Consider the following 26,478-nt stretch of genomic DNA (forward strand, 5'->3'; position numbering starts at 1 on the left):
TTTGGGGCGATGGGTTTATATCTACGCACATTGGAAAAGCGCCTTGCAGGTAGGAAACATTATATATGTTGTTGCCTGGTTTGAGTTGATATGAAAACTGAAAAAATCTTCAGAAACATAAAGTTCAATTTTATCCAAGTGCAGTTATGCAAAAATTAAATCAACTTTTATACTGACAGGTATTATTGTGTTGTTCCACCTTACTAAGTAGGTGGTAGCTGACATAAGGATTGAAGATGTAGGGAAAATGAAACCAGACACTTTCATTTTAAGCTGCTGTTGTTAAAAAAAATGTATATGTAAACTTTTTCCTTGTTTTTGCCCTCATTTAACAGGAGCTGCAGAGTATGAGGAAATAATCAGCAATACACAACTCAGCTAAATAACAAAAAGAAAGAAAGAAAGTAATGGATTATAAAGGGCCCATTTAAGTCCCATAAAATGTTTATTAAAACGGCATTTCTGGAAAAAACTCATGTCAGGAGATCTTGAGTGTATAAAAATCTTTTATAGTAACAACAAAAATAATTATAATAAATGTACTCCCTCTCCTTTTTTTTCATTCCCTTTAGAGGTTATCTTAATTGTTTTTCATTTAGTTTAATATACCGCAGTTGCAACAATTTAATTTCCAGTACACAAAAGGTATTTTATATTTTCATTTACATTTATGGCATTTGGCAAACGCCCTTATTCAGAGCATCTTCCATTTATCTTATTACACATACTGTATGAGCAGTTGAGAGTTGCATAAGTTGCTTAAGCCTTGCTTAAGTGTCCAAGAGGGGTAGCTTGGCTTGAACCTGGGACCTTTCGATCAGTAGTCCAACACCTTAACCTAGTGCTATTTAATATATGGTTTTGTCATGGCTGTTGTGGATTTAAAATAGACATTTGTGAACAAAAATAAATAATCACCACTGACGTGAACTTTCATGAGACCAGATAAAACATTATAAAACAGCAAATAATAATAAAATAATAAAACAGATAAAACAGCAAATAATTTGGTACAATACTCACTTCATTATTTTCCCCAGTTTTGGCCAGCATCTCCTGCAGTGCCCGAACAGACAGTGACTGCTCCAGCACAAAGTTACAGATGCATAGATCTGGAGGGACATACTGAGAGAGAGAGAGAGAGAGAGAGAGAGAGAGAGAGAGAGAGCGAGAGAGAGAGAGAAAGAAGCGGTCACTTCTTTTAACTCTAAAAATTCTTTCTTCAGGAAGATTTATGCTTTATGACGGCACCATAAATCCATAAGAGAGCAAGAAGGCAAGACAGGTCAATGCAGAAAAAAAACTGTTACTTAATGAATGTATGTTATCATTTATCATTAAGAAATAGACACCAACATTTTATGACCAATTTATTATAATAATTATTATTATCATTACTATTATTTAGTAATTTGTCTTTTATGCTAGATGGAGAAGAAGGCGACATAAAGATGTTTTGATTATTTTAAAAATACCTTAAATCACAGTTCACCATGGAAACACTATAATTTATAATAATCCAGCTATTTAGGTATTCTTTTTAATTCAATTTGAATGAGGTTGCACACCATGCCTCAAGTTCTTTAGTGAATGATCCTTATATTGGAAATATACTCATACATGAGAGATGTTAAAATACTTAATAATTTATGTTAAAGAGTGATTTACCTTTGCGGTCAGGCTGCTGTACCAATAGAAAGAAGACCTTTTTTGGGAGGTAGTCAATAACTGCATACCACGTGCATTATACAGAAAAAAAAATTTCTAAGAGGTCTGAGCATACAAGACTATGTGAAATACACTGTGGCTGAGTTACCTGAGGGGTATAGGGTTATGTCATGGTTGCCCCCAGCGGTACACGTCCAGTTATGTGCGAGTAGTCATACATAAGTTATATGAGACGAAGAAAGATCTTAATGAAATCTTTCATCCTTAGTTTAAACAACACTTCATGGACAAAAAAAAAAACATTCCGAGCTTTCATTTAGTCATCGTCGGCTATGATTACAGCACACAATGTGGTGGCCAGTACATGTGTGAAAATGATTCCTGATGCTCCCAGAATGACAATTTCCCAACTTGAGCAAAATATCTGTGTCATCAGGGAAGAAAAACTCCATTGATGGTTATTTAGTACATTCAGGTCATCAGCTGACTTCATTTTATTGCCACATAACGTTGCTGAGTCTAGAACTGAGCAACTGAAGCATAAAACTGTCTCTAGAGTCTCTCGCTTCATGCACCTTCCTTCTTACCCTGACAAGCCCATCACTCTGGACGAGGGTCAATCTGAACTCATCGCACCACATGAACTTTATCCATTACTTTAAAGTCCTATGTGTGTTTATGCTCCCTAGCAAATAGAAATAGAACATACAAAAGTTGTAATAAGTAGTTGTGATAATGCTAGAATTTCTCCTTTTTCATCCATTGTTTCTAATGCCGTAGTGGCAAGGGTTGCATTTAATTTACATTTAAATCTAAATACAAATACAAATATTTGGAGCACCAAAATCTATATAAAGATAGTATCATTATGTACTGTTGTATCCCTACCGTATAATAAATTACTCAGTTGCTAGTATTTATAGGGGAGTGCATTGTGGTACAATTAGGAAACATCACTTTATAGTTTTGTTTTGTACATGAACATAATATTAATAAGCATAAGGCAAGTTTTTGTTGTTTATGATTCCTTGTTGTGTTGACTGTGCATGATTTATTCATTAAAGTATTTAATTCATAAAATGTTTCCCCTGCCTGTGTTTACCTTTAAAGTAATGTAAGGTGCCTCTAATTATGCTTATGTACAGTATAATGATGTCAAGGAAATATACTGCATCAGCAAATCCTTATAGACATAACCCAAGCGTGTTGTGAAAAGTGTTCACAAGAGCATGCCTTATAGCAAACAGTAAGAACAGAAGATTATTGGTGCTCCCCTGCCTCTGTATAGTCCTGCCAGCATTTCACTACTTGTACTGTACGAGAACCAATAAGCACACCCTAGACACAACCTCCCACCCTAGACACAACCTTTTTTCAAATCCTTCCCTTCTGGCAGTCAAAACAGAATCCAGTTTTCCAAATGAGCCAGGATCGGCTTCTGTCTGCTACAGAAAAATCACTAACCTATGCTGATACTGTACTTCCCTACTTCCCATCTCCAAATAAAGTATTGTACAGTTACAACTTAATTTCCATATGTAACACACAATATTGATGTTTGCAATATCATGTACATATAAGTTATGTATTTTGTATATTCTACAACAGATAGTTCTGACCAAGCAATCTAATTGAATGAGAGACATTACAGGAGTGGTGATAATAGAGGGTAGCATCCCAGGTGTTCTAATAACCGTTACTTAAAACTAAAAGTCGGTCACAGCATGGATGAAAGTAGGTCTGTATGGTCCGCCATACTGAGGAGTGAACAGCTACCTGCCAATTACCACGGTCAGAATTGTAAAATTTAACCATCTAATAATTGACTGTAAGTAATTCCGAAAAGCCTTTGAACTGTATGTGATCTTATTTATGGTTAAAAATACAACGAGCTAAAGGCCGAACTCCAAATATCTCTCCAACCCGTGATCAAGGGCCATACTTGGTGTGTGACAGTGCCATGTACAGTCTCCATACGCACTTTTGGGATCTTTCCATTAAACACTACTTGTGATTCAGCCCCAGAATCAAGAAGGTAACGGTGCTGATATTTTAAAGTGAAAGCTGCACATTCTAAGATTTGATTGAATCACATTTAGCTTTGATAATAGCGCAAAATGTAGTGACCAGTTCAGGTGTAAAAATGATTCCTCATGCTCCCAGAACCAAACTTTCACAATTAGAGTACTTGGACCATGTCTGTGCCATTGGGGAAGAAAAACAGCACAGATGTTAAATATTAGATCCCTCGCATCTAAAGCATTTATAGTTAATGAAATTATCACAGATCAGGAGTTTGATATACTCTGTTTAACAGAAACCTGGATTAAACAGGACGAGTATGTAGCTCTAAATGAAGCTAGTCCTCCTGGATACAGCTACATACACCAGCCTCGGTTAACTGGTAGAGGAGGAGGCGTCGCAGTTATTCACAATGATAATTTGACTATTGTACAAAAACACGGACACAAATTTAATTCATTTGAAATTCTTTATAGTAACATAAGTGTATTTAACTATATTAAGTCAGCTCAGTCGATCCCGCTAATTGTCATTTACAGACCTCCAGGGCCGTACTCTGAATTTCTTAGTGAATTTGCAGATTTCCTCTCAAACCTAGTCGTTTCTGTAGACAAAATGTTAATTGCTGGAGATTTTAATATTCATTTTGAAAACCCAGAAGACCCTCTGAGAACTGCATTTATGTCTATACTGGACTCGGTAGGAGTAAATCAGTGTGTAGTAGGACCCACTCATAAAGCAGGTCACACTTTAGAATTAATAATATTATTCGGATTAAGTATAAGAAATTTATTCACAATACCACTATCTGAAGTTATCTCAGATCACTATCTTGTCTCAATTCAAGTGTGTCACAATAATAATGTACGCACAGCGCCGCGCTACCGTATGAAACGTACATTCACATCAACTACCAAACAGAGTTTTATCAGTAATCTCCCAGAGTTCCCAACTTCGATTAGATCACCGTCTGACCCCACAGAACTCGATCAGGCGACTGAATATTTAGAGTCGACATTTCGCTATACCCTAGATAATGTAGCTCCAGTCAAAAGAAAAATTATTAGAGATAAAAAACTTGCTCCCTGGTATAACGATCACACGCGCACTCTAAAACAGACCGCTCGGAAATTAAAACGTAAATGGCATCAAACTAAATTACTAGTATTTCAAATAGCATGGAAGGAGAGCATCCTGAACTATAGAAAAGCTCTTAGTGTAGCTAGATCAACATATCTCTCCACTCTTATAGAAAATAACAAAAATAATCGTAGATTCTTATTTAATGCTGTAGCCAAATTAACCAGAAATAAGACCACTGCAGAAATCTCCACAACAACATCATGCAATAGTGAGGACTTTATGAACTTTTTTAATAATAAAATTGTAAATATTAGGCATAAAATTGAGGTTTTGAAACCGAACAATGTAATTGATGCAGATGTTAATCTAGCCATGTCAGACCAGAACCTAGAATACTTTACTCCCCTTGAAGAGAATGAACTAATTTCACTCATCTCTTCTTCAAATTCATCAACCTGTATATTAGATCCTGTACCGACACATTTTCTTAAACAGATAGTACAAGCAATAATAGAACCCCTGTTGAGAATAATTAATTCTTCACTCAGCATTGGATATGTTCCAAAATCTTTTAAATTAGCAGTTATCAAACCAATAATTAAGAAACCTGACCTCGACCCCTGTCAGCTGTCCAGTTACAGACCAATATCAAACCTCCCCTTTATCTCTAAGATCCTGGAAAAAATAGTAGCGGAGCAGCTATGCTCATATCTACATAGAAATGGCATACATGAACTGTATCAGTCAGGATTTAGGCCTCATCACAGTACAGAGACAGCGCTCGTTAAAGTAGTAAACGACATTCTATTGGCCTCTGATCAGGGTTGTGTAACTATGCTTGTATTACTTGACCTCAGTGCAGCTTTTGACACTGTTGATCACGCTATTCTTCTTCACAGATTAGAAAATGTAGTGGGAATTAAGGGTACAGCCCTCTCCTGGCTCAGATCCTATCTGACCCATCATTATCAGTATGTAGACTTAAATGGTGATTATTCTGCATGTTCTCTAGTGGAGTTTGGCGTTCCGCAGGGTTCAGTTTTAGGTCCACTGCTTTTTTCCCTTTACATGCTTCCTCTGGGCAACATAATCCGTAAGCATGGTATTAGTTTTCATTGTTATGCTGACGATACACAGTTATATGTCTCAGCAAAACCAGATGAGAAAAAACAGCTTACTAAAATTGAGCAATGTGTGCAGGACATAAGAAATTGGATGCTAATTAACTTCCTTCTGCTAAATCCGGATAAGACAGAAGTTCTAGTCATAGGACCGCATACAGCTAGGAGTAAAATTTTAGATCACACCGTAACTTTAGATGGCCTTTCTGTTCCATCAAATGCAACAGTGAAAGACCTTGGTGTGATTATTGATTCCAGCCTTTCATTTGAAGCACATGTAGATAATATTACCAGGATAGCATTCTTTCACCTCAGAAATATTGCCAGAATAAGAAATTTATTGTCGCTAAACTACGCAGAAAAACTAGTTCATGCTTTTATCACCTCTGGGTTGGACTATTGTAATGCCTTACTGTCTGGTTGTTCAGCTAGATGCATAAATAAGCTTCAGCTAGTCCAGAATGCAGCAGCGAGAGTCCTCACCAGAACCAGAAGATATGAGCACATCACCCCTATTTTATCTTCACTCCATTGGCTCCCTGTGAAATTTCGCATTGATTTTAAAATACTACTCTTGACATATAAAGCATTAAATGGTCTCGCGCCGCAGTACCTGAGCGAAATGCTAGTGTCTTACGATCCGCCACGCCTACTTCGATTAAAGGATGCAGGCTGCTTGTCAGTACCGCGTATTATGAAAAATACAGCTGGGGGCAGAGCTTTTTCTTATAAAGCCCCAAAGTTATGGAATAGTCTTCCAAATAGTGTTAGGGACTCAGACACAGTCTCAGTGTTTAAGTCCAGGCTAAAAACCTATTTATTTAGCCAAGCATTTTTATAAATAGATTTGCCATAGGTAAAGGAGCAGATCTGGGGGACTCATGGACGTAGAGTATTATGGTGAACTGGTATGTTTGGATGCTGTCTTCCTCACTCTCATTGATCACTCAGGTTTGCTGACGGTGAGGTGATTGTTTGCTTTACATCTCAGGAAGCCCTCATGTTTGTGTTTCCTTCTGGCTCTCCCTTTTAGTTATGCTGTCATAGTTAGTCCTGCCGGAGTCTCTGCTTGCACTCTACAGTTAATATACATTCACATTATACATTGTGTGACTATGACCATACCTAACTGCCATCTCTCCTCTTCTTCTCTTTCCCCCCCTCTTTCTTTTTCCTCTCTCCTCCTGTCCCCCCCTTTCACTCTTTCTCTCTCTCTCTGTCGAGCTACACATGTCGTTCCTGAGCTGCCAGTGATCCAGACTCCCTCTGCCCTCCGGACCTGTCTGACCCATCCTGGTGCCCCGCTTCTGGCTGAAGATCTCGTCACATGGATGCCCCGTGTGTCTCTCTGGGATGCGTCTGGTGTCTGGGAATGATTCTCTCTACCTAGAAAATGGTTCTGGCCTTGACTGGTGTTGGCAACTGTTTCTCTGGGGACTTGACAGTTCGATAGTTCATGACTGGAACTTCTTACAAGTCTACCTGGGTCTTCAATAACTACCTGGACTCCATATTAACATCAATTAACATCAGCTATTATAGCTGAACTGCCTCCCACCCTACACACTGTATAAATGCAGATCATTTACTGCTTTCTGTTTCACCCAAATGAGGATGGGTTCCCTGTTGAGTCTGGTTCCTCTCAAGGTTTCTTCCTATTACCATCTCAGGGAGTTTTTCCTTGCCACTGTCGCCCTCGGCTTGCTCACCAGGGACAAACTGACCATTTTGATTCATACAAATTCACATTTCATACAAACTTAAATAATTCTTTTGACTATGTAAAGCTGCTTTGCGGCAATGAAAATTGCTAAAAGCGCTATACAAAAAAAATTTAATTGAATTGAAAAAAATTGAATGTGATAACCTGGTCATTCAGTACAATAAGATAGTCAGTTGACTTCATTTTATAGCCACATAACGTTTATGAGCTAAATTGAACTATGAACTTAAGCAACCCCAGATCATACTATAACACTGCCTCCAGAGGCTTGTACAGTGGGCACTATGCATGATGAGTGCATCCCTTCATTCTCTACAAATCTGGACTCATCAGACCATATGACCTTTTTTCATTGCTTCAGTTCAATCTTTATGCTTCCTAGCAAGTTGAAGAATTTGAATTAATAATGCTTAAAAAATGAATTAAAAAATGCTTTTATTTTCATCATACAACTTTGTTCAAGTGTTGAAGTATTCTCCATTCATGATTTTTTTTTCTAATCTTCTTAGTTGTTTTCTTCGCCAGATGCAGCCCAATAATTTGACCATTCATACGTATGTGATCTGTGCTTAGGAACTGTCATGAATGTAAAGGTCAAGTTTTCACTAAGTGACTCAGTACTGCATGTGGCTGCAAAAAGAAAGAAAAGTCTGATAGAAGATTTGGCATGAATGCTAAAGAGGTCAAAGCAGCAGGCTGACAGTTTGAGGTAAAGCATGAGGCATGAACCTGCAGTAAGATAAATAGAACACAAATAACAGTGTCCTCTTTCTTCACTAGTATGCTGCTACGAATATACTGGAGCATGATCCTATCAAATCTTGTCGCAAAACTTATTTATATACTGTACTTACTGTATATACTTTATTCAGTTATACAAAACATAATGCATTATTCTTAACTGGTTGTTTAACTGTGCCATGCGGTAAGAAAGCAGGATATACAGGTATAGGTGTGTATTGTTAATTTGGGTAAATCGTAACCACATTTTAAAAAAAGGGTCTCATTATAAAATCATTATATAAAAAAAACAAAAACAAAAAAACAAGCAAGATTCTGGAACAGAAGACATAAGAAACAGCGAAAAACATAAAAACACAAAAAAATGATATCATAACACATAATGTATACTGTACAATCTAAAATCCGATATAACACAAAGACAAATGTACTCAGTGACAGGAAATCAAGTAATATGAAAAAAACTATGTGCTTATAACTGTGTTTTGAAGGAGTTTCAGGAATCTTGTATCATTTGTGTATGATATTGTATAAAAAGCTATTTAATCTTAATATTTTAAGATACTGGACTTTTAATTTTCATGAACTGGGAGACATCATAATAAATAAATAAAAAGGTTTGATAAGTTTCATTTTACATGTAATAAATCTGGAACTTATAAGAGTTTCCCTTTTTTAATGAAAAAAATACTTTTTAACAAGATTCAAATTTTTTGAGATGCACTATAAATATTTTTGCCAAGTACAGAAACATGCTTAAAACAGAAAATTCACTTTTACATGACAATAAAATCATATGACTCTGTGCTGTCAACAGTCTTAGGACTATTAGGATAATGATGCCATGAATGCAGGCAACAGCCACCAAGCACAATGAATAATACAGTATACTGTACAGTACTAAGGAGCACTAAAACTATGTGAAATGCTGCATAACTGATTGCTCAAAATCCTATTTTTATTGTATGCCAAGAGACTTTATTTTCCTGGGTCTAAGTGACTCAACAAAAGCGTACATTCTGGGAACCAAAATTTCAACCCCAAGCCATTAAATTTGAATTATTTAGTTCAAATAAAGTCACAGAGCCTATTTTTGTCAGGTAAACTTGTCAGTCAGTATTAATGTTAAAGGAACAATCAAGAAAATACCAGCCAAAAACTCTAAAGATCAAAGACTCCTAAAAGCAAACAACTTATGACACATTAACCCATTTATGCTAATTAAGTTGTGGTGAATTATTCAATATGGCAGTGGGGGACTGAAGACAGAGAGGAGGCATGCAGAGCTGTCAAGGAATGGGTGATGATTCTCACCTGTGATTTATTGCCCATTTGTGTGTTTCCCTGTGCTTTCAGTGAGTGATGTCTATGAACAAGGAGGCAAGAGAGAAAATCTTTTTTTTTTTTGGATTTTTCCCCATTTTTTCTCCCTAATTTACTAGTGTCTAATTCCTCCCCGTCACTAGGGGGCTCACACATTAAGACTACTACCACTCAGTCAGGAGGGTCGAAGACTATCACATGTTTTCTCCGAATCATGTGACCGTCTCGAATTGCTTGCTCACGAACAATGGGGGCGGAGTAACACACTCGGAGGACAGCACTATCCGCTCCTCCCGCTTGCATGAGGTCACAGATGGCTGTAGAGCCGTGATTTATGTGGGCACTTAATACCGCTCATCCCTCCCCTCTGAGACAGCTCAGCCAATCAGCTCTCTCTAGACCTCCGGCTGCGAGAGGTTACAGCATCACCCGGGAATCAAACTCGCGATCTCCGGATGATAGGGCGAGTGCGTTACCACTGCGCCACTCGGTGGCCCCAAAGAGAGAAAATCTTGAATAAGGCAAAAGCCATGAGCAAGTGATGGCTCCTTTTTGTTTGCTTGTTTGTTTGTTTTTTTGCCTTTTTGTTGAGTTTTTAAAAGTGACCTAAAAAATCAGTTTGGAACTCTTCTGAAACTGTCTAACGCGCAAGTGCTCCTTCCTCATTCATAGAGACAAGGTATACTCAATTCCTCAGTTCCAAGTAGTTGCAGTTCGATAAGTCTAATAATACCAGTGAGTCTTTGAAATGTAAGGAAATAATAATAATAATAGAAGCTTAAGATGAATGACAATTAAAGATATATTGACAATTAGCTAACTTTGTTTTATTAAACCCTCACACTCTAGGGTACGTGCAATGAGAATGCCACCTGTTTACTACAGTACATCACTATTCAAAGTCATACAACTATTGCTTGCTTTGCTCTCACAGTAGTCACCATTCAGCCATAAGATGAAATTCACTAATAAGTAAAATAAAAAAAAGTGATTATCTTGCAACAATGGCACCTTTCGATGGACAGGATTTACAAGTATTTTTACAAGTCAGTTCTTAAACTTGATGTGTTGGAAGCAGGAAAAGTGGGCAAGCATTAAGATCTAAGTGTTTTTAACATGGAGAATATATTTTAATAGCTAGACGACTGGATCAGAGTATCTCCAAAATGACAGCTTTCATAGGGTGTTCCCAATATGCAGTGGTTAGTTGCCACCAAAAGTGGTCCAAGGTAGGCCAATCTGTCTACTGGTGATAAGGGCATGGACTTACTAATGAACATGGGTAATGAGGTCTAGCCAATCTTGTCCAATCCCATAGAAGTGCTAAGGTACAGTAGCACAAATTGATAAGAAAGTTAATGCAGGTTATAATAGAAAAGTGTCAGACCACAGAGTGCATAACAGCTTTCTTTGTATGGGGCTGTTCTGCTCCAGACTAGTCAGAGTGCCCATGCTGACCCTTCTCCACTGCCAATAAGAATTAGACCCTGACCATGAAGCAATCCACAAAGGTGGCCTGGTCCGATGAATCATATTTTCTATTACATCATGTGCATGGCCGAGTGGATGTGCATTACTTACTTGTGGGAATAATAGTACCAGAATGCACTATGGGATAAAGGTGGAGGCAGTGTAATGCTCTAGGCAATGCTTTGCTGAATATATATATAAAATATATATAAGTTTTGCTACGTGGAAGATAAAGTATGACCAGCAACATCATGAACATATGCTATTGCTAGTATACTAGATCACGGTCTAAGGATAAATTCTGTTATAGACATCTTAGTTAAAAAAAATATTTAAGTAGGGCCTGGTCCCTGTTTTGCCTTGCATATAAACATTAGCATATTAACTCAGAAGAGAATTAGAGAAATTGAAGACAAATCATGCAGCTGCATTATGGATTGGTTACAGGTCAGAATCAGAATCAGAAAGAGCTTTAATGCCAAGTGCGTTTGTTTGATAGATGCTTCCAGAAATGACATCAACTCGCAAAACTTGAAACAAAAACAAAAAAGATATGGAAAAGGATGTGGGGTATTATCAAATAAATATCAGAGATATTGCACAGTATTGCAATTATTGCACAATAATATTGCACATATTTTTTATTAGACAGTGGAGAAAACATTTAACTGAAGTTGCCTGGGGGAAGAAACTGTTCTTGTGCTTGGCTCTCGTGGTGTTCAGAGAAGATGGCTTGGATGTGAGGAGTCCAAAGTGGTTTTCTGAGCCCCTTTCTTCTTTACTCTGGATATATACAGTTCATGGAGTGTGGGCAGGGAAACACCGATAATCCTTTCAGCACTCCGAATGGTTCTTTGTAGTCTTCTGATGTCTGATTTAGTAGCTGAGCCAAACCAGACCGTTATCTGAAGTGGACAGATTCAATGGCGGCTGAGTAGAACTGTGTGAGCAGCTCCTGTGCCAGGTTGAACTTTCTCAGCTGGCGAAGGACATACAACCTTTGCTGTTCATGACGGTAAGTGGCGGAAGTGCAGGGGTTTTCTTTTGAAAACCACAATCACAATCGTCTCTACTGTTTTGAGCATGTTCAGCTGCAAATCGTTGACTGCACCAGACAGCCAGCTGCCCAACCTCGCTTCTACTGTATATGAAGACTCATCACAGTCATCAGCAAATTTCATTAGCTTGACAGAGAGGTCTGTAAAGGCGCAGTCGTTTGTGCAGAAGGAGAAGAGCAATGGGGAGAGAACACATCCCTGGGGGGTGCCAGTGTTGATGGAGCTACTGTTGGACATGAATTTCCCCAGTCTCATTAGCTGTTGTCCGTCTGTCAAAAAGCAAGTGATCCACTGACAGATAGAGCTAGGAACAAAGAGCTGGATTAGTTTTTTTTCTGGAGCAGTACTGGGATGACGGTATTAAAGCCAACGTAATGACCACATATGGGATCCTTGCATACTGTAAGTACCTGATTTGTCCAAATGTTGTAGGGTGAAGTACAGTCCCATGTTGACTGCATCATCTACAGACCTGTTTGCTCTATATCAAACTGCAGGGGGTCTAGTAATGTCCTTTAGATAAGCCAACACCATTCTTTTAAACAACTTCATGAAAAACTGGTGTTGGCTTATCTGAAGGACAGATGGCATGTATGAGAAGACTTGCATGCTTGAGTTTTTGTTGTAAAATTTAAAGATGATACCAGACTATGCAATCAAGTGGCCTCCATGGGTGGAAACTGTTGAATCCTCCTTATGTTATTGAAGATGAACATGTAAATTCAGTTATGCTGAGATTTAGTTTTAGCTAAAGAGTTGTGATCCATGATCAGATATTCAACAGGTAGGCTTTAACAAGTAGCATCGTTTGAGGTAGAAAAGGAGATGATCCCTTGACTGCCATTGGCACAAGTAGAATGAGGACTAAAGACTCTGTTGATCAAGGGGGAAGAAGCTTCAAAGTGATAGCCGCAAGTATGTGCGACTTTAAAGCTAGGCTCATAAGAGCTTGGAAGACATTCCGGATAAGATATTAAGATATTTTAGAAAGAAAGAAGAAATGATATTAGTCAGTAGTTGATGATGAAGACCTTTGTGCAGGATTTTCCAGATTGCTAAGGGTTAAGAATGTCTTAACTTTCTGTTTAGCTAACTGGTGTCTAGAGGAGCAGGTTGGCCACTAAACCAGTACACTGGTGTCCAGTCCCACTGGAGCTCAAATACCTTAAGTATATCAGTGGAAATATTCCTGGCATCAGTGATGGTGCACCATTGTTTCTTCAGGTTCCCCCTCAATTTGCTTTAGCCATGTTTTCTTTCACGCTATTCGCTGGATTTTCCACTGGACAGACTGACACATGTTCAATCAAAATGTTATCATGAGGTCAGCCATATTTCCGACTTGTCACTGGTAAATTATCTTACTCCTCAACTCAGGAGACCTTGAATACCATAACACTGCCAACACCGACAGGCCTTTTTACATAATTTTTATATTTTTTAATTTAACACATAATTTTTATTTCTTATTGCCATGGGTAAGATTTCATAAAAAGGATGTGTGATTATCATGTGAGATAATGAAGAGAATATTTACAGACCATTAACTAATGTGCCCTCACAAACATCTGCCCTGATGTAAATTTTTAATCCTGCCTGTATAGCATCCCAAAAGTTTTTGTCATTAAAAATGGAATGTAGAATACTGAAAATGTTCATAGACAAATTTCAATAATGGTTATTCCTGTCTATTACCCACACACTATAGTCAAATAACTATACACTGCCTTTTAGGGTTTTTAGAAACTCATTGCCACAGCTGCCAAGACATAAATTAACTGACTATGCCCCAAAAATATTCTACATGTCTTATCCTCTTCGTGTATTTAGTAGGTTATTAAACTCAACTATCCCATTTCCCTTTTCCACTGCTCTGGTTCCCGTGCCAGTTCCGTGCCGGTTCCCGATTTTGGAACCAGTGGTTGTTCGTGTGAAGCCTGCGACTATTAGTTCTTCTCTTATTACCTCATACCTTTTTTTTTCTTAAAGCACTTTGCAATTTCTGCTGAATCTCGGTGAATGTCCAAAATGCCGAAAAAACGCTTTTGTTTCGTCCGCGCTCCACATTAACGGACTTTGGGTCTCCGCCATTTCTTTTTAACGCTCCCTATAACTCCGCCACCGCTCGTGATGTCAGCAGAGCTTTTCCACAGAAAAAAATTGGTGCCGGTGCCCAAAAATAGGCACCGAACCGGCCCCTAAACTCTACTGGCACCAGCACCAGTGTAGTGGAAATGAGATACCTGTTGAGTCATTCAAAACTCTAGTGTTGGCTTTGCAAATTTTTCAGATATGGCAAGCTCCCACCCCAACCCTGTGAGAGACCTTAGCCAATCAGCTTTCCAGATCCCTGGCTGTGGGAGGCTACAACATCACCCAGGAATTGAACTAACAATCCCAGGATGATAGGACGAGCACATTACCACTAAGCCACACTGGGGCATAATACTTAACTCTTGACAAGGGAGGAGCTGCATTTACTATTTGGCAGACTATAAAATACAAGGAGTGTTGGATTCCATTCACAGACATCATAGACTACAGCCTCAATAAGCAGTTTCATTAGGATAATTTGAATATTTTCTGATAATTCAATTACAGTTCATTACAGTAGCATTTTTCCAAATAGAAATAGAAATTAAAATAATTAGTATCAATGTCCAGTAGGGCTGCAAAAAAGCGTTAGCAACGAATTTCATAATCAATTCGTTGTGTTGCGCGACGCTGAGACATTTGATTATTTAAAAAAAGAGCGCGGAGCGGAGTGAACACACTCGGTCTCATGCACTGATGCTAGCACAGTTCTGCGCCTCAGAGACAGGGGCGGAGCAAAAATCTTTGAAAAAACGAGCGGAGGTAGAGAAAAGATACATGGCGGAGGCAGAGAAATCTGTAATCGTTTCCCATGCTGGGTCTCTTACTGGTGTAATCAACATCCGTGCACGCATGTACTGTTAACTATAACACTGTGACCACGTGTGCGCGTAAAACATATTTTATTTTGTGTCTGTATGCGTGTGTGTAAAGCGTGCGTGTAAAGCAAAAGCAAGTCTTATTAGAGACTGTAAAAATCTATTTTCTCTCTCTGCTCAAGGCAGAGCTCTGCTCTTTGCCTGCAGAGAGAAAGAGTGTGTCTGTGAAGGTGAAAGTAGGAGGGGTCTGTGTGTGTGTATGTATACACACACACACACAGACCCCTCCTACTTTCACCTTCACAGACACACTCTTTCTCTCTGCTCTACACAGCAACACTGCTCTGTCGCGATTCTTTTTTAAAGGTGAAGTGCAGGTTAATTTGTTTTATTTTTAGGTTACAGCAGTGATTCCGTATGTTTTTAAAAATTACATTTGCTTTAGGAGTGTTTTGGAATACGAGCCTGCTTCCGGAACGAATTATGCTCGTAATCCAAGGTTCCACTGTATATTTTTGGCAGATGTAAAGCATACAAGTCTATGTTTTTTGTGAGGGTCCATTTTTATTTTATTTTATTATTATAAATATAACAGCTCAAGGAGCATGAATAAAATAAATGCTTTTCTTGTTTTTTGTTTTTTTTTTAAATCCAATTTATCGATTAATCGATAAAATAATCGACAGATTAGATGATTATTAAAATAATCGTTAGTTGCAGCCCTAGTGTCCAGGAAAAATATACTGAAGCTACGTGGAAGAAGGAATAAATAGTACTGGATGTGTCTCATTGCACAGAAACCAACAAGCTAAACACTGTCTTACAAGTTTTATTGCCAACGAATAAAAAAAACTGTCAGTAAAACATGACCACTCCAACAACTTTTTTTTTGTTGGACTCTATCCACCACTAGGGTGAAGTTTTACCAGATATCCAGTTTGCAATACCAATTTCTTTTATGTTTCTCATTACTGTTTATGCATTTCCCCAAGCAATGCATATGCCAAATTAGCTTACCTTGGCCTCTGAGGTGAGTTCCATGTAGCATAGCCGATTGCCAAAACCCTCAGCGGACAGACAGAACTTGCGATTCTCCTTCTGAATGCAGGCCACACACTGCAGCACGACCTCATCATCCTGTTGGAAAAATATACACAAATTTAGGGATGAAAATCATTTGCAAACTCCTTTTAGGTACAGGGACCAGCATCAAAACCTACTGAAAGGGTTAAATTGTAGTAAATCATAAAAGTCACATAAATGTGCATTTTTCCAGGCGTTTTTGCATAAAGTCAATCGTTTCTGAATCAGCATTTCTATATAGACAAGTAAAGATGTTCATTACAAAGATGGAATGCTGGACTTAGCTGGTCTCATTTTGATGGATCACCTTATTGCACCTTTTTAAAATACTTGTGTTACAGTAGTCAGTAAACACACAAATACACATTTTTCATGATTGTTAAGATTATAAATCTTGTTCAGCTGTATCTACTACTATATACAAACTGCACACAGTAAGCTGTTAACCACAGTCATTTCTGGCAAAACTAAAACAAAGCTGAAATACTGCCCTGTCTGTGTGAGGCAGGCAGAATGTGCTGATATGGCTACACAGAGGAGTAGAGTGGTGCAGTACAATAGCCAAGTGCATAATTTTAATCAGGAGCTGCCCTGCAGAAACCATAGTGCAGCATCTTAGAAAGGTGTATTTTACAGATGTGACAGACTCAACCACTGTTTCTCCCCACATACAGTATAGCTTCGAACCAAACGCTTTAAAAATAGACATAAAAAAGTCTTTTAAAAAAACATAAAAGGGACCGAAAAGTATAAGCCAATAAAAAAATCCATTCTATTCCTGCAGAAATTTTCATTTATGTTTCCGAGAAATCTTTTCAAGATCCAATCGTGCCTTGCCTATAACAATGTACATGCAAAATAAAAATCTTAACATCACTGTAACAGTCAGCGAGGCACTTAAATTGGGTCCGTAACAAATGTCTCTCTTAAGCAGTGACAAACAGGTGGTGATTAATAACTTTTCATATCTGTATCAAGTGGATTTCTTCTACAGTATATATTAATCAATGCCCTAAAATGATTATGACAATGATGAAATTAAATATTGTAATGGTGCCATAGTAGTGTAATTGTAAGTATTGTGGCCTTGTGCCTCCAGAGTTGAAAGTCCAAATTCTGTCGCAGGTCTGTGTATCTGGATTTTGTACATTTGCCGTGTACTTACGTAGATAGGTATCCTCCGGTTCCAGGGTAACTTTTTGGTTTCCTCTCACGTTTCAAAGGCATGCCACCTAGGCTAACTGCTGTTTCAAAAATGTTCCAAAGTGTGAGTGGGAGTGTTCTGTGATGGATTGGCACCGCATGCAGGATGTACCCAAACAATTTTTTTTAATCAGTTTAACTTCATAAATATTTTTTAATTAAATCCCTTTAGGAAATTAATCTGAGTGCACAGGCTGGCCAAAGTGCAAAGGCTTTCAGTTGTTTTGCTTCATACTGTTAAGAAACAGCCATGGCTGAAAATCTCCCTAGAAAATATGAAAGTACTGCACGGTGACAGACAAGTGCTATAAAATATGTATATGGGGTTATTTATCCAAAACACACCAGCACAGGCCATTGGAAAAAATGCAGTTCTACTCCAACCTTCCATCTATTTCTTTTACAATTAAAAATCAATGAAAGATCAGTGCTGCATCTTTACGTGTCCTTTGTCACAGCTCTATCGAGGAATTGAGAAAGTAGGTTCAAAGACACTAAAATAGCATTTAAATCCTAATTTTGTTACTGTGAAATATGTGCCATCAGGTGAGTACACTGGGGAACAGAGTAAAAACATGTCAGGCACTATCTTACAAGCTCTTGGCAACCTACAAGTGTTGGCACTTTGGATATCTGTGAAGCTGCCAACCATCATGGCGTCCACCATTTAAAGGAAGTGGAAGCTCACTGTGTTAGTCTCTGGATTACTGATCAGAAGGTTAGCGGTTTAAGCCTCAGCTACACCAATCTGCCACTGTTGGGCCCTTGGGCAAGGCCCTTAACCCTGTCTGCTCCAGGGGCACTGTATCATGGGCACTGTATCATGGGCACTGTATCATGGCAGACTCTGTACTCTGACCTCAGCATCCTACCTGGGATATGTGAAGAAAAAACATATATAGCACAAATAATGTCTTTTTCCCCAGATTCTATAGACTGACTGCTGCTTCATTGCACACCAAACTGTGGTGAGTTTAAGGTACTCTATTTTTAATATCCCAGAACAATATTGGCATTTGAGCAATTTTCAATAAAAACAGTCTTAGCACTATTTATGAGTGCTGTCTGTTACTGTCTGGCCAAGTGCGCTTTATGTTATGATCCCTCAGGATTACTTTTATATGTGGCATCCAATAATTCCAAGGAGAACCCCCCTGACAGCCCATGTCATAAATGACTAGAACAGGTTCCACTGTAATGCTGGATCTACAACTAAATGAAGAAACACTTGGGTCGATAACAATAAAGGGACAGGGACTGAGCAGGGACCTTTTGTGTTAATCATAATATCAAGGTAGGGATACTTTATAAGCTAGCTACTAGAGATGGGAATCATCGGTCACTTCCAGATGCGATATTATCACAATACCTACAGTAGGTGCTAATTCTAAAAAAAAAAGGGATTGTGATTCTATCAGTATAACGATTTTTTATAAATATCACGATTCAATATTACATAATAAAAGTATTTTGCAGATTTTGTTCATTTAAAAAAAAAATTGTCATAGCATTTAAACAATACAAACTTACTTTAAATACATTAAAATAATATGTAAATGATAATATATTTTTGTTAACCAAAAAAAAAAAGTTACATTATTATTGACCAGCACGTATCTCTGTCATCTGCTATACTTATCATTTCTAAACAAACTTAGTAAATAACTCACTTCTACCACATGGCATAAAAATGTGTAAATAGTTCAGAATGCACCACCTGTAGGATTATAAAGAGACGGCGACATTTTACTGCTTTCAAAGTCGCCATAAACAGTGAGCATGTTGGTTGAGTGGCTGTGAGCATGCAGGTGCATGCGGCTTCTCACGCAGACATGCAAGTTTTTAAATGCACATGATTTTCTACTAATTAGCACCCGCGTGTAACGGGTGGGTTTCAGACTGATTTACTTACAGAGTTTGGAGAAAAAGCCAGATCAGAGGCTGTTAATGCACACAGGTTTTGCTAATGTAACGACAAAAAAAATGAGCCACTCGGAAGCTTCTACGCTTGGTACAGAATTTTTTATATTTAGGAGTCAGTGTGGCGATACGTGAATGAATCGTCATTCATAACTGATTTTCTTTTTCCCTGCAGATCTCTCCTACCTACATGCAGTCATGCAGGGCATTTGAGAATCATCATCATCATCATCATCATCTTTCCAGTAATCCGTATATAAACAATTTATACACCATTATGTGTCAGTTGCATCAGTTCTACACCATTTCTGTGTGTTTGTGTGTGTGTGTATACTGTATGTGTGTGTGTATGTGCGTGCATGTCCATGTGTAAATGTGTATTTGTATGTTGCTTTAGCTTTGTCAGATTCTGATTTTATCTTAGTGTGCTTTTGAAGCAGGATGCATAAAAGCCAGGATGTTATCTGACAAATGCAGCCTCACAGCTGCTGGTTGCTACAATTTGTCCTTTTGTTGAATCCACTTACCCACTATCTGAGACACATCAAATTCTAAAACGAATCTCCCAGCCAGTCTACTTCACAACCTTTTGCCTTTGGACCAGTTTTTGTATTCATTCATTCATTCATTCTTTCTTTCTTTCGCTCTTTTATTCATTTCTATAGCGCTTTTCCTGTACAGGACCGTAGAACGTTTGGAGTCTGTCCCAGGATGCACAGGGTGCCAATCCATCACATGGCACACGTGCACACACTCACACTAAGCTCAAAATGGGAACGCCAATTCACCTATTCTGGAGGTCTTTGGTCTGTAGGAGGAAACCTACCAAGCATGGTGAGAACATGCAAACTCGACCCAAGACAAGAATCAACCCCTCAACCCGGAGGGTTATTAGAACAGAAACATCAGAGCATTTAAATCTTCTCACTGTCGAGGGGAATTTTAAAGAACACCCGTGATTAAAAGACCACTGTGACTGATTAACCTTGGTGTTGAACATTGATGTAACAATTCAGTCTCATTTATCACTAAATAGGGAATAGTATAAATCTTAATTTTAATTTAAAATATTAAATAAGAAGTAAGTTCATGTGGATAACATCAAGATCAACAGCTCTTTAATCATACAGTAAAATTGAGCTCAATGGCAAGTAACTTTTTACTGTCAAACTATTCCTATGAGAAGATGTAGACTAACTGAATGTTTTTTTGCCAGTTTTGTGATGAATTAATTTGTGTAGTTCTGGCTGGATAAAAACACAAAAATGACTCAGGCTATGGTGGTGTGATTCAGGGAAATTGTTTATTCTAGTGACTCACTGCTAAGATGACGTGAGTGTGATCGTATGTCTGGTTGAGTGTGCATGCACACACACACACACACACACACACACACAAATTGAGAGATTAATTTCAACCCAACATCCATTTACAAACTGCAGTGCCAGAATACATGACAGTGTTACTGTATACTGTTTATATATCAGAGAACAATGCAATCCTGGCCAAAAAAAAAATCCTATACCCATGGATTCCCAAGACCTATAATTATCTTTAAAAGTTAGTGTCCCCCCTTTTAAATGTATGTGTTTTTGTATAAACAGAGTTAAATCTCAGACCACACGGGCCTCAGTGAGCATGTTAAATGTTAAAGTCGTTGGAAGCACAATTAGAAGAAGACTGGACAAGTGCAGTTGGTTTGGAAGGGTTGCCAGGAGAAAGCCTATTCTGTCTAAAATGAACATGGAAGCATGACTAAGGTTTTATGACTAAGCACAAGGCTGCTGGAACCATTTCCTATGGACACAAACTTTGGGGGAAAGCCAAATGTTTCAGCAGCAGAAGTGGAGAGGAGATTATTTGATTATTTGTTTTTGCAGCCACAAGACCTGGGCACCGTGAAGCCATTGACTATAAAGACCATGATCTCCTCTGTGTTGCAGAGTAATCTAGAGACTAATGTGTAGCCATCTGCCTGATAACTAAAGCATGGTCGAAATTGGGTTATGCAACAGGACAATGATCCGAAGCACACCAGTAGATTTACATCTAAAAAAAATGATTTGAAATGACATCATTACACAAACCTCAACCCAATTGAAATGCTGTGATTGGACGTTAGGAGAGCTGTGCATAACCGTATTCCCACAAACCTTATTGAACTGAAGCAATGTTATAAGGAAGAATAGACCAAAATTTCACTACAATGATGACGTTATTGCTGCTAAAGGTGGATCTACAAGCTATTATATCATATCATGGGGGTACTAAGTATTGCCAACATTTCTTTTTTTTTTTTTTTGCTTTTTGGCTTAATTTTTGTTAAATAAATAATGGCATGGTGATAGAAATATGTTTTTTGTTTGTCTGAGGTTGTATTTGCCTAAGACTAAAACCTGCTATGATCAGATGATTTTTATCACGAAACCACATACTACCACACACAAAACTACTAACGTTTAAACATAACTATAAATACACTTGGATAATACAGAGCTGCAATCACTGAACCATTTAACGCTATTATACTCTTTGCCCTATCCCTTGTCAGTACCCTCAAAGCAACTTTTCTAGCAATAACGATGCTGCTTTGACAGTTTATCAAATTCTTGAACCGTATATAGACTCCAATATAATACCAAAATATTCCTCACTGCATATACTGTTTCACCCACACAGGTGCAAAAAAATTTCAAATTACTTTTCCTGCCAAACACCAGAGGAAATCTCCAGGCGTTTCTTCAAACATGAAAAGCCAACAGTAACACCTGTTTGGGTAAGAAAGTTCTTGAATTTCCAGTAGCAATGCACTGATACAGCTTACAAAAAACAATACGTTAAATTAAATCCATGCCAAACAGTGCAGCGTTTTAGATTAAGTTGATTAAATGGCAGACTGGTGTAGTGGTTAGCAATGTTGCCTTGCACCTCCAGGTCCTGGGTTTGATTCCCCCATCGGGTCTGTGTGCATGAAGTTTGCAGGTTTTTCCAGTGCTTGGTGGGTTTCCTTCGGCAGATTAGGCTATTTGGCGTTCCCAAATAACTGGTGGTGTGTGAACCACAGTCCCTAGTTGGACTACAGAGGTTCATGGATGGATAGATTTGTTAATATACTCTATTGGACAAGTCCTTTCCAGTATGCAAACATGCATTCTACTCAAAAGTATTCTATATTAGTATATGAATTTAGTAACAGTAGTTACGATTTAATTTATCCAAAGGCTTGTTACATCACATCATTCGATCAGCAATATCTGGCAGCGATTTTACACAAGATTGCCTTCCTGTTGCAACCATTTCATTTTCTAACCAGGCTTGGATTGCCTGCAGTCACTGGGTTGTACGCAACATAAAAAAAAATAAAAAAAAGCCTGTGCTATTACTATCTATTTACTCCCTGGTATTTCCTCAGCATGAAATATCCCAAACTTAAGAAATGTTACTCTGGTTGCATTCATCACGCTTGACAACAAATGGGCTAAATGCACCAATGCGCTTTACATTTGGCCTGAACAACTCGATTCATCTTGCGAGAAGATCAAAGCCAACACCCCTTAACTCATTTTTTTATATAACTAGAAAGATGACCTGTCCTGTGCAGTTTCAAATAATTATTTCATTAATACTTCTCTGTCAAAATGGATCCCTTAGTATTGTAATGTTGTTCTGTACTTTCAGAAATATTACCGTGAGGTGCATCCTAGCTCCCGAATAACGCTACTCTCATATGGTATTCGCACAATGTCCAAACTACAGTTCTCAGATTCTCTTGTGCAGGTTTTTTTTTTTTTTTCGAACCCTTTTGGCTGCTTTCCAATTTAATTTTCTGGGCAAATTGCTGTTATCCTGTATTTTTTGTGGTGCTCCTTGTTATGCATGCACAAGTACTAGCAGCAACAGAATGTACCCTTGTGGTGTAGTGGTAAGCACATAGCACTTTTATTTCAACAATCAGAGTTTGGATCGCACACTGGCCATCAGTTTGATCTTAATATTTTTTGTGGCATTGTGTTAGGTTTATTCGACTTTATCCCATCAACCTGTAGTCACTGTTGTTCTGACGGCATTTTATCAAAGTAACTTTCGAAAACATCCCAACGCCAAGGTTGTCTGTAACATTGGCAAATTAAAATCACCATAATGTTTCGACAACCAAAAATTCCTGTAGCTAAAATAAACCAGATTTGCAGGGATATATATAATAATCACAACTAAGGTAAGTAAATATAATGTGATGGCAGGAATAGGGCCTGCTGGGTGAACTCTTCAGAAGTGGCAGAGAGACACAGAGGCACAATATCGCATTGTGGTTCCTCTCACTGTGGGTTTTTTTCATTGCAGGTTCAGCACACTGTGACAGCAGGAGTATGGCCCGAACGGCGAAAGGAATTCACGCTTCTCGCACAACACCCGCCGTCGTGTTGAAAGGACAGCTCCAGTTCAGCACCCCCTTTGTAGTGGAGAGCAGAATACCACCCGGGCACAGGACATGGCAGAAAGAAACAGAAAAGGCTAGAATAGAAGAATCACTTACATTACAGGAGAAGACGGCAGGAGATAAAAGAACAACATCCGACAACCAAGAAAGTTGAATCGGGGGCGCATGTTAAACACTAATTCTGGCTTTTGACAGACAGTGAGACTCTGAGTCTCCTCCCATCACCGGCTGCACACCACTGGAACCTCGGTTATGACTATTTAGTGTTCACTGGTGACAGCCGCAGCCCTGCTAGACAGCTAACCCTGCTGTAACCCTCAGTACAGCAGCTCTCAAGAGAACACTTTACGTGCTGCACTTATTTAAACTCTCTCTTCTTATTTCAAGCCTTCAGTACAAGAAAAAGTATTATTTAAATAAATGTAGTAGGATGCTGTTAGATACTGTCAGTTTAGAAGACATTTCTATCAACTTATTCAAGAAGGCTACTGTGGAGGCAACCTGGATGGCCCTATAAAATCTGTTTAGGAAAGAGCACAACTCATGCATGAATAAGCAAAATATTCTGTCTAAATCTTGACCAGAATAAACTATTTGCTAAGTCAGCTTTGCCTCCACCACAGAAACCAAACTGACCTCCTCCTGCCCACTCCAGCTGCTTTGTGCCTGAGCATGAGGTTTGATTGTTTTACCATTAGATTCATTTAGTGGAGTAGTTTATGTGTCCTAATTGTTCTACTTCGCATTTAGTTCTTGTTGTTGTTGAGTGGCTGCCGTATAACTGAAATAATCCCAATCTACAATATTTCAGAGATCCAAGTTATAGCATTTGTATGTTCGTACGTTCGGTACAAGACTCCAGATTCAATATATCCGCGTATAGAACAATACATTCTACAGACTGCTTTTTATGTAAGCTATTCATCATAAAATGCTGTTAATATTACATATAAATATAAACAATATTTAAATTTAATCAAGTCCATACTCCTTCCTCTAAAAACTTAGCTTCTGCTTTGAGAGCCTGCAGGGGTTTAAAAGTGCGCTTTTCCTTAGGATATTAATTTCACAAACCAATAAGCAAGCAAACCAGCATACTAACATATAAGCTTACCAGCTTGAGAGAAATAGAAATGGCTTCTGTCAGCAGCAAGGGAAGACTTAAATATTCTATAAACAAATCTGTTGCATGGGAACATCGAGGCCTCCCAGTGGAATATAATGAAATACTAAAGACTTCTGAAACTTACTAATATCTCTACAGTAACTCTATCTCTAGATGTATATCACAACAGTCACAATAAAATAAACAAAAACGCAAAAAGGTCCAACCTAGTTGCAGCCTTGAGCTTGGCACAAGCATATAGATCAATACCTAAACCAGGAATGGTTCAGGCACAGCATGGTTTGGAGCAGGGCATGGTTCTTACACAGCATGGCATGGAACAGCAGTGTTGGGTGTAACGCGTTACAAATGAGTTTTTCCGGCTTGGGTTACTTTTTTGATGTAACGAGTAATCTAACGCGTTAGGTCCACAATTTAATTACTCGGTTATTTAGTTACTTTTCCAAAAATGTAATCCGGTATTTAGACAATTTATGTAATCCGTGAGCCAGTCATTCCCAATCCGTTATTGTGTGTGTGTGCGTGCATGTGAAAGTCGTCCTACAAGCCCCACTCCCGATAACCCGCCCTCCTTTGTTATTCCTGCCGTTAGATCTCCATCTCACCTATGCGGTTTGACTATGCGAGGACCGATGCCTAATCACAGTGCCAAAACTTTTGGTGAATCATAATGAACCGTACTTACAGCCACCGTGCGAAACCGCGTAGGTGAGATAGGGGTATTAGTATTTACCAGACTATGGGCCAAACTTCGCTAAATGATGACGGTAGAATAATTATAAAGGTCTCGACTAAAACAGCATGCATGAGGAATCACAAAACAGTTTTCATTTCTAAGTCTACAAGACTTAATTGTTGTTCCTTTTTAATCGATTCACTTGGTACAACATGGAATCTAGCATTGCAATGCTAGCGTTAGCAACAATGCTAATGGCAATATTTGTCACATTGTGGTTTTAAGTTAACTCAACGTCCTCGGTAGATAAAAAAGTTGGTTACGTTGTGTTAATGACAGTTGTACTTTAGTTTTTCTGGGAATGTGTGGCAGAGGACGCACATACTAAAAACAATTTATGCATAAAATATGAGGACGCACATGACATAGCTGAAATTTTTGTGTAAAACATTTCTTTTGCCCATGAGTATATTTCTGTTACTCGGGAACCATCTGAGCAGAGCATATACAGTACGGACACAATGAGCCATAAAATGTTTTAAAGGAAAACACTGGTTGCAGACCCCCTTAAAAATGCATAATATACTCTACCTTAACTATATAAAACTGTCTGGTGCAATGTACCCTCACAATGTTTTACTTGACTAGAGCCTTTTGCTACACAAATTTCGGGGCATTCGGTGCTCCGTTTTCCATGAAAAGGGGACATAAAAACAAAATGTGTGCCGTCAGCTGCTCTGCTAATAGCGCTCTAACTCCTTCAGTTGAGACTGCACTCTGGTATGGTTGTCTTTCCTCTTTAAAGCAATGCAAAATTCCTTACTGCAGAAGCATTACACAAGACTGTAAGTTTCTGTCCAGCACAGCAGAATGTCAGCGCTGCCCATTAACACCCATTAAACCAGTGGAGG

At 38.4% G+C, this 26,478-nt stretch overlaps 1 protein-coding gene across 1 annotated transcript in view; it reads right to left on the minus strand.

Moving 5' to 3' along the window:
* The window catches only part of LOC128535777 (ryanodine receptor 3), a 196,135-nt gene that overhangs the window by 141,868 nt on the left and 27,789 nt on the right, over positions 1-26,478 (minus strand). The window contains 3 exon segments of the mRNA XM_053509826.1: positions 262-276; positions 1,024-1,125; positions 16,139-16,258. Coding sequence (XP_053365801.1) covers positions 262-276; positions 1,024-1,125; positions 16,139-16,258 — 237 coding nt within the window.

This window comes from Clarias gariepinus, chromosome 13 (genome assembly GCF_024256425.1).
Source record: "Clarias gariepinus isolate MV-2021 ecotype Netherlands chromosome 13, CGAR_prim_01v2, whole genome shotgun sequence".
NCBI lineage: Eukaryota > Metazoa > Chordata > Actinopteri > Siluriformes > Clariidae > Clarias > Clarias gariepinus.